Below are 9,428 nucleotides of genomic sequence, written 5' to 3'. Positions count from 1 at the left end.
AGGAACAATTTCTCTCTCCATCAGATTCAAAGATTATACCACGGGTTACATGAATCTGAATGAACATGTGCATATATACTTTATAACAAGGTGTTTTCTGCGGTTGTCTAGTTTTTGCGGAATTTTTAGGATAAGAAAAATCTGCAAAAATTACAAGATTCACAAAATATAATAAACAACAAAATTAAGATGTTATCGAACTGCATTGTTATAATGCAACCGCAGAAATTGGAAATGCAGAATGTAACTTACTACCTTTAAGGAATCAAATCGCAAAAAATTCCAACCATAAAAAATACCTGTTACACGATACATGAAAGCAATGTACTGTACGTGTTAAAGTATCCAAACCAAAATTATAATGTAAGCCCCCCCCCCCCCCCCCTCCCCTCTTGCTGACCAAGAAAATAAAATACTAATGCATTGCTTTGATTTAAACAGCCTTTATTATATAAATAAACATCTTCAAATCTGTGTTATACATAACAACCAGCCGCTGCTAGCTAATGGAGGTTATAAATAGGCTATGCATATAAATATATACATGTATAATTGATAACAGAATATATGGGACTACATAGAAAGAAATATGGTTTTAAAATATCACATGATTGAAAAGAAAATTTTGAACAGACTCAGAACGTCAAATCAAAAATTAGTTAACGGAAAGGGTGGCATTAATGGTAACCCCATTTAGAGATGAAGGTATAGGGCTGAAGGGTTTAGTGCAACCCCTAGAACAAAGGCCCTGGGAGCTCATGGAATAAACTTTTTTGCCAAATAAAAACACCCAAAACCTGAGACAATTTAAAAACAAATTAAGTTATAACAACCAGCATGATTGAATAATTTGGCTGTACTTCTGGATACAAGAAAGATTAGAAAAGACACTACTACATACTTAATGAAATCAAAACATTGAAACAAGATATTGCTAACCTCAGGGAACACGTGCGGGTACTCCAAAAACACTACATGCCTTAGATAATGGTTCTAGTCTAAGAAATGAGATAAATTTGTTTACTATATCCTAAGAAAATCCAAATAAACAACTACATTGATTGAATTACTGTATTAAATATACACTGAACTACATCGAACTGGCTAGAATTCATTAAGTACATTGAAGTAGATAAACATTTATAAAGCAGCAATATTTATAGGGAGAAATAGATTACCCTTTAGTATGACCGACATATTCTTAAAGGGGAGATAACTAGAGCCTATACATCTTCTACAGACACACCTCAACATTAAAGAATCCCAATACCGTGGTGGATTAAAATTTTAGAATGGTGGTAGTGAGCCAAGGTTTTACCCCTTCCTTCCAAAACAGATCAGGGGTAGGAAGTGAAAACCTCAAACTGGTAAAAATGTCCTTTTTTCTTTAAAATATTCAACCAAACATGGTCAGGTTAGGAACCCCCAATATAACCCTCTCCCTTCTAGATCTACCACGATACAGTTATCAATGCTCTGAAATAAAACATTTCTATAAATGTTTTTTTTAAATTGTCTTCATCCTATACCACGAGTTCTACCTATTTTTATTCTTTATCTTAAAGGTATTGTGGAGGCATTTCTTTTATTTATTGTTTATCATCCCATTAAAGAATTTTTCACTTGCGTAGAGACATCAGCGTTAAGGAACTCTTGGCTTAATGCATGGCACTTTTGATTGTACCGATGAGGACCTTTACCATGCCATCACATGGGACCTCCATTTCTAAGGTCATATCCAAAAGACCCGCGACTTTTACTTCTAATGCAAGGCACTTGGCAAAAGAGCAGTCACTACCCATTTTCCATGTCCTAAGTTTAAAATGTCTTAAACATATCAATCAAATCAATAATTAAATTATCCTTAACATATCAATCAAATTAATTATTAAAATATTTTTAACATATCAATCATTAATTTCAACATAAATTAATAAAGTAAAGTATAATTAATAAAAATAATTTAATCATATCGATCAAATTTATCAATTATATTAACCATTTAACATATCAATCAAATTAATAAAATATTTTGAATAATTTATTGGTTCTCTTCCTAAATGCTAACGTGGTATATAGACTACTTATACTACACATCACATGAACTATGCTATATTTCAAAACTAGACTAGTTATCCCCCCTTAATGGCATACACTGGACAAAGTCACATAACGGAAGACATTGTGAACTCATCAGCACCAACTGATGTGAACAGACCAAAGCGATCACACAATGAACAAACCATCGCAGCATGTTCCGCCCAAGGAATCGCACGACGAACAAACCATCACAGCATGTTCCGCTCAAGGAATATGTGGTATTTTTAGATGACACAATTTTAGCGATTTGTCCATAAAATTAAATTATGGATATATATATTTAGCAAGAGCTAATTTTAGCGACTTTATAATTCCAAGAAAGATACCTATCACCTCTAATACCAAATAAATTGTTAGCATATTCAATTGATTTTAGCAACCTCAACACTGTCGCTAATAATGCCAAAATTAAATCCTCACTAAAAATTCTACTTAGACGGTATATTGATATTTATTCACAAGGAATCAAACCGTCATGGCATGTTCCAACCAAAGCAATATATTGACATTAATTAACAAGGAAACACAACCTGTATAGTGTTCTCTAGCGATCTTCTAATTAAATATCGTAGAAGAGTTCTATCTAATGTGTCTATAGTTGGGTTTACGATTTTATGAACAGATAGCAGGACTCGGGTCTGGAGATGAATAAAAACTAATCCACGCACGATTTGATGAAGTGGAAAATTTAGACAATCGTAGACCTTTACTAAATTAATTTTCAAATTAAATGTCTTCAACCCAACCCCCCATTAGGACGATTTTTGAGCAATATATGCTCATATTGCTGGTGGGGGGTATAAAAATGCTTTTGTTCAACAATCATAGATACACCCTGTACCAGTATATAAAACCAAAACAGTAAAAAATACATGTACACAACAACTTTGTACTAAATAAAGAGAAAAAGTGTTCAGTAGTAATTAATGGAATCATAGAATTCATAAAATTAACACCAAACATAACACAAAATATTGTGAAAACTCGGTTACATAACAGGCAAATACATTTAAGAATAAAATAAACTTGGAATGCTAAAGCAACAACAAGATCAATTCAACATGATTAAATACAACGTACATTAATTTAAAGAATAATTAACTATTTCAATGACCTTTTGATTACAATGAAATAAAATATATCTACCATTTGAAAAAGACACTAGAAATAAATATATTTAATTCAAACTATCTAATTATCTATACATACATTCTGTGACTACATGTACAATATATTTAATAAATATCCACACTCACCAATGTGTTGTCTGTAATGTATATAAAGGCAATGATGTGACAAAGCCTATACTTATAAATATATGGGATAAATGCATGACAGTTTAATCCACGAATTACCCCACACTTTCATACCCCTATTATACAGACAACTTCGGCATTTAAACAACAATGCCCGACAAACAGCTTAAAACAAAACTGGACTTATTAATGGACTAAACGATATACATGTACAGTCTACTCTGGATGTATTGAAATTAAGGGGACTTACATGAACCTGTTCATTAAATCAAATGTACAATATAAACCGATGATGAATATAAATAATGTTACTGGGGATTTATTTTTACTTTAGAATAACAGATAGTTCAATATAAGTGACTTAAGTATAACAGATAGTTCAATATAACAGATAGCTCATTAAGTGACTTCCACATAACAGATAGCTCATTAAGTGACTTTAATATAACAGATAGTTCATTAAGTGACTTCAATATAACATAGTTCAATAACTACGTGTTTATTACTTTCTGTATAGAAACATTAATTTGTTCAAAATGATCCGTTAAGTTACTGCTGCAGAATCAAAAAATTTTTGTGACAGCTTATTTTCATGGATGTCTCTTTTTCGTGAGGTCACGACCCCAGGGATGGATTAATCCCTGTTTAGTTATTAAGAATTATTAGAGTTATTAAGAAATTAAACCGCAACAAATATTAGTGACATTCCAAGGTATCTGATGACAAGAATCACAGATGTAGTAATTACATGAGTACAGTAAAACACACTCATAATGAATTCACACTTATTGCAAAGTGATATATACATGTACATGTATATTTTTCTATGAGATGAAAATATCAAATGAAACTTTTAACACATTGTTTTTCACTGGAGGTTCGCTATACCCGTGTTTGACTGTACAGTATATCTGATCGCAGTTTTAATTTTTCTTGCTGAATGAAATTTGCTAACAGCGGTTCATTAATTTGTTACATAGCTCTGTAATATCTGCACTAAATGCCTGTATCCATATCTAGCGTGAAGCTCTTTTTAATACTAAACTGTGGAATTAATATCATACACACTAGAGTTTTAATTTTCTAAAAGAATTTACACGTACCTGGAAAAAAACATTGCACAATTCAATGATGTAACAAAGTCTGGCAAGAACAGTTTTTCCCTGAATTCTTTAGAGATGACTTGCACATGATTGTAACACATAGACCTAGTAGTGGTAAAAATGAAGAGGAATGTGACAGTATGAATTTGTGTGTGTACCTGAACAACAAATTTTCCTACCCTCTTTAAATTTGAGCAGGATCCTAGAAACAAATGAGAGTGACCCTTTGTCTGAGGAATGGGGTATGTGTACATGGAGTGACACACCATCACTTCCTAAACAAAACAACAAAATCATGGAATAATTTCCATCGCTTTGGTTGAAAATTGTTGCAAGTCTGTTAAGCAACACATGCTAAATAAATTATTCAATATGACCTGTACATATGACCTTTTCACCACAAAATTAATCGGCACCTCTCAATAATCCTTGGCAAATAATATGAGACAAAATATAGAATGATGCTGTTCATATCGAGTGCATCACATTGACTTACACCAGTTAGACACACATCAAGATTCAGGTGGTCAACACAGTCAGGTTCTACTGTATGACAGCAAATCATAAAGGGGCATTATCAGTAATTTTGTCATAAAAAATTTAATTTAATGAAAATTGCTCTATATGAATAACACCAGTATTTTATTATTTCAAACACTTCTTAACCTCAAAATAAGATTTTGATGATTGAATAATCATTGTCTTGCAAGACAACAATTCTTCCTTAAATATTTCTTTACATTAAGTTTTACTTAGGCTTCTCTTGTTTTTGTATAAAATAAATGGTTTTATTAGTCATTAATTTAATATATTCCTATGCCATTGAGAGATTTTGAGAAGAAAAAAATGGTTGACATCACATTCACAGCTCATGCCCCTTTAAAAAAAACTTAATTATAGGGTACAGTAAAACATGGTTTATATGGAGAGTATAACATTGTCCATGATACACACCCAATACATTTATCCATATGCCAAACAAGATCCCAATGATTAAAACAGACAGACTGTACTGTATGATGAATCTTTAAAAAACACATAGTTGTCTGGTAAGGTAGAGCACAGATGTGGTTAAAAAGTGTCACAGTCTGAATTTTGTGGTTTATTTTTACAGAAAATTGGCTAATAACCAGAAATGAAAACCTCTCTATTATAAACAGGGATATACTAAAGACAGGTGTTTGTCACAAGCATGTTGTACTGTAATATCAATTTCATTGCATGCAATAATTTACACTAGATTTAGATAAATTCAAATAAAAATGCTTTGTGGTTCTAATGACTACAGAAAATAAAATCGTCCAATACAGTATGTGTACATTGTAAGGGAGACAAATAACCATAAAATAACAACATAACAAAAAAACATCACTTTCCCTGTCACAATAAGACTAGCAGATTAACTTTTAAAACAGCTCTTTTAAACCCTACCACAAAAGTAGGAGTGGTTAGGACCAATCATCACAGAATAAGGGGCGTGACACCCAGCTTGTTTAGCCGCCAATCATACTCGTTGTATTTAATATCCACTTTTCCAAGATTTCTGATCTGAAACAGAAGGAGAACGGCCCTATCCTGTATATCTTTCTCCAGAAAAGGCATGATCCATCTGTAACAGGAAGACGAAGGAATTATGGGTATTCATAGTACATGTATATGTAAAGCTGTGGTTTATTGTTATAATGTATGTGGCCTGTAAAAATTTTCCTTTTCACTTGTCTTGGTCAAAAGGAAGGTTTTGATTTCTTGGTGGGTTTTTTTTCCTTCAAAATACCTTATGACTTAGTGCCATAAATCCTAGCTGCAATAATGTAGCCCTCTCTGATTTTTTTTTTTTTTTTTTTTTTTTTTTTTATTTTTTTTTTAGGGAGAGGGCTACAACTCCTTAGGATCTCCGTAATGGTGCAAATGCGGGAGTGATTCACTCCCGCAACATTTGCGCTCATTCTAAACATTTCCTGACTTTCTTTACGTAAATAAAATGATATTCTATGTTTCTTAGTCAATATATAAATTTACAACCTGCAACTTTAGATTTGTGAGGCTCTATTCTACCGTTTTCAACAATTTCGATAAATTCCAATTTCTCGATTCATATTTTTGCGCCATGTTTGATGTACTGAAGTTTCAACTTCCGGTTGTCAAGTCATTTGCATATGCCATATAAGGTAGTATTTACATCAATGGACAAGTATGGAGGCGAAAGCTATTTCGTCGGTATTGAAAAGGTTTGAATTTAATATCAAGTTAAAAACCGAACAGCAGAGTGTAAATTCTTTCTGCAATAATATGATTTTCCTTTCTTTGTCGAAGTGGCTCGAGTAACCACATTTTCGCGCTGATTGTCAATGTTTAGGCTTTTCATTAGATCCACCTACGAGATCTCGCGATAACAAGCATGGCGGAGCAGACGAAGAATTTTGCATGCTGTACATTATATTTAATGAAAAACACCTTTATTAGACATGCCCGAGCACAAAGTTGGTACTCCTTTTGGTGTAAACAACATTTGGGACTAATACACAGAGTTTATTGTCGGTTATTCATAAAATTATTTTGCACCATTACGGAGATCCTATGGAATTGTAGCCCTATCCCGAAAACGTCAGAATAAAAAAAAATTGGATAGGGCTACATTATTGCAGCTACATAAATCCATGAGAAACTTGGGTTTAAGGAAATCTTAATTTCGGACATGAAATACGAATTCTAACAATCAACAACTTCCTTGTCAATACCACAGACATCCTTGTAACAATCAAGAACTTCCTCATCAATACCAAAGACTTCTTTGTGTCGATCAAAAACTTCCTTATAACTATGAACAACTTTTTTACATGACTATAATGAATCTCAAATTTAAGGAATTATATATTACTACGATACAAGGGAATCCCCTTCTAAGCCACTGTTACTGTACATATTGACAGAATATTACAACTAAACTTCATTTTGTGGAAACTCAAATTGGCAAAGTTGCAGAAAACGGTCAACTTACTCTATGATGCCCACATTGTCTGCTCCGAAGTCATCGCGATACCACAGGAAGATCTTCGACAACCAGATCTCGTTGACCTCCGTAAACATCGACACTTCTTGTTTACAGAAATTGCGTGTGGCAGAGTCTAACGCCTTGTCTAGATTGTCTGCTGTGTAGACATTGATGGCTGGGCAGGACTACATTCAAAAAACATTTTCATTAAGGAGGTACTCTACATTGTCATAATGGCTGACTCCCTTTAAAACATGGATGAAAATATAAATATCAGCATTATTTGTCTATTCATTTCAAATATCATTGCCTAGCTCAGTAGGTTAGCACGTCGACTACTGAACTGTAGATCACGGGTTCAAGTTCAGCAGGGGTTTTCAATTTTTTCAGATTGGTTTCTACTAAAACTGCATTTTTTGACTTAGTAAATAAAAGTTTTCAATTTCAAAATATTATTGTACCTATCCCCCTTTTTTCATCTACTGGGTATATTAAATTTTTCTGATGTAGCATCCTCCTAAGTACAATCAAACCTCGTTATCTCGAACTTGATGAGACCGAGAAAAAAACTTCAAGATGTCTGAGGATTCAAGATACCAAGGGTAAAATATTTAAAGAATAAGTGGTTGGGACATTTGCATCACTTTGAAATATCCATGGTATTCACCATATCGGTGTTAGAGATGTACCCAAGTTCAACTGTACATATCTAGTTTCCATGACATTTATCAACCAGACTGATTTTGAACAGCATATTAATAGAAATTTTAGCTTATAAACCATTATTTGATACAGATTATGAAATAGTTATTGAAAGGAATATCATTTAATAGTATGTTACATCTGTAAAATATATACAGTAATCAACATAAATTTATATACCACAGCTCCACAAACGAGAGCAAAGTGAATTCTGGGATCCAGTTTTGCAATATATTTGATTCGCAGGTCTTCAGAAGAAAACTGAGGTTTAGTAGAAGCTGGGTGACTCCGGTTCCCTGTAAAACAACAAAATATTACAATACTGGTTCAAGAAAAGTTGAAGATAAATTTAACATTTAACTAAATCAAACTTGGTGAGTGATAGATCATAAGTATATGCCATTAGAGGCAAATACGGAGCAGGGCTCACAAGTTTGAATTCAATTCGGATGACACCCATCCCACCTTTGATTTGAAAATCAAATACTTCACTTCAATGACTTGTAAGATATTCGATTACACAACAGTTCCCATCAAACAAACAGTATACCATCATCCTCAGAGATTACTGTCCCTGAAAACACTGGTATACTGATACAAAATCACTAGTGTGAGATCAACTTTAACCATGCGAGACAGCCATGCGAGATTTTTCTGTCTCACACTGCTGCGATGTCATTTGATTGTGATACATGTATCATATATTTTCTATGATTTACATTACACAATGAAGTAAAATATTCCATACTGTTTTCTTTAAATTTCATTTTGATATAGCTTTCTGGTCGACAACCTTGGTTTTTTTTAGTTTACACTTACAGTGTAAACCATTAATGAGTATGCTCTTTCTGGCTGTCTAATTAGCTTTTGCATCGAAGTTCAAATGAGGATTTTGATAATTTAGAATTTTCTCAAGGCTCCTAAATTTATACACAAAACTGTAGGTAAAATGTGAAGAAAATAATCCTTCATTATTTACTTTATGAGGAATAGAGAAATTCCACCTCTGGAACAAAATTCCCTGTGTAGGGCTTGGCAAAGCCTCATCCTAGACTGCGAATATTGTCCCCTTGATGGGATCTTCCTATCCCACACTCATACTATCAATGAAGGATTCTATTAGTCTAAATCAATTTTGCCTCTATAGTCTCGTCCAGCTTAATTAAATCTGGTTTTAGGACTACTTAAATTGATGCAGGACAAAAACAAGTTCCACAAATTCTGGGATGATTTGTCCACATCAGAAGTCCCACATTGTTAATCATTAATTTATCA

At 33.0% G+C, this 9,428-nt stretch overlaps 1 protein-coding gene across 2 annotated transcripts in view; it reads right to left on the bottom strand.

Annotated features, from left to right (window-relative positions):
* Positions 1–427: 427 nt before the first annotated feature.
* The window catches only part of LOC125646250 (uncharacterized), a 17,613-nt gene continuing 8,612 nt past the window's right edge, over positions 428–9,428 (bottom strand). Inside the window, exons 4-7 of one of the 2 annotated variants that reach the window (XM_048872450.2) lie at positions 8,334–8,449; positions 7,458–7,636; positions 5,891–6,068; positions 428–4,564 (exon numbers count right to left, since the gene is read on the bottom strand). In XM_048872450.2, the coding sequence (XP_048728407.1) occupies positions 5,921–6,068; positions 7,458–7,636; positions 8,334–8,449 (443 nt within the window). In that variant the 3' untranslated portion in view covers positions 428–4,564; positions 5,891–5,920. Of the gene's footprint in view, positions 6,069–7,457; positions 7,637–8,333; positions 8,450–9,428 lie in introns of both variants that reach the window. The other variant, XM_056139843.1, reaches the window with a different exon arrangement.

This window comes from Ostrea edulis, chromosome 6, assembly GCF_947568905.1.
Source record: "Ostrea edulis chromosome 6, xbOstEdul1.1, whole genome shotgun sequence".
NCBI classification, from domain to species: domain Eukaryota; kingdom Metazoa; phylum Mollusca; class Bivalvia; order Ostreida; family Ostreidae; genus Ostrea; species Ostrea edulis.
The sequence above is the reverse complement of the archived record's forward strand: the minus strand, read 5'-3'. Positions and strand labels throughout refer to the sequence as shown.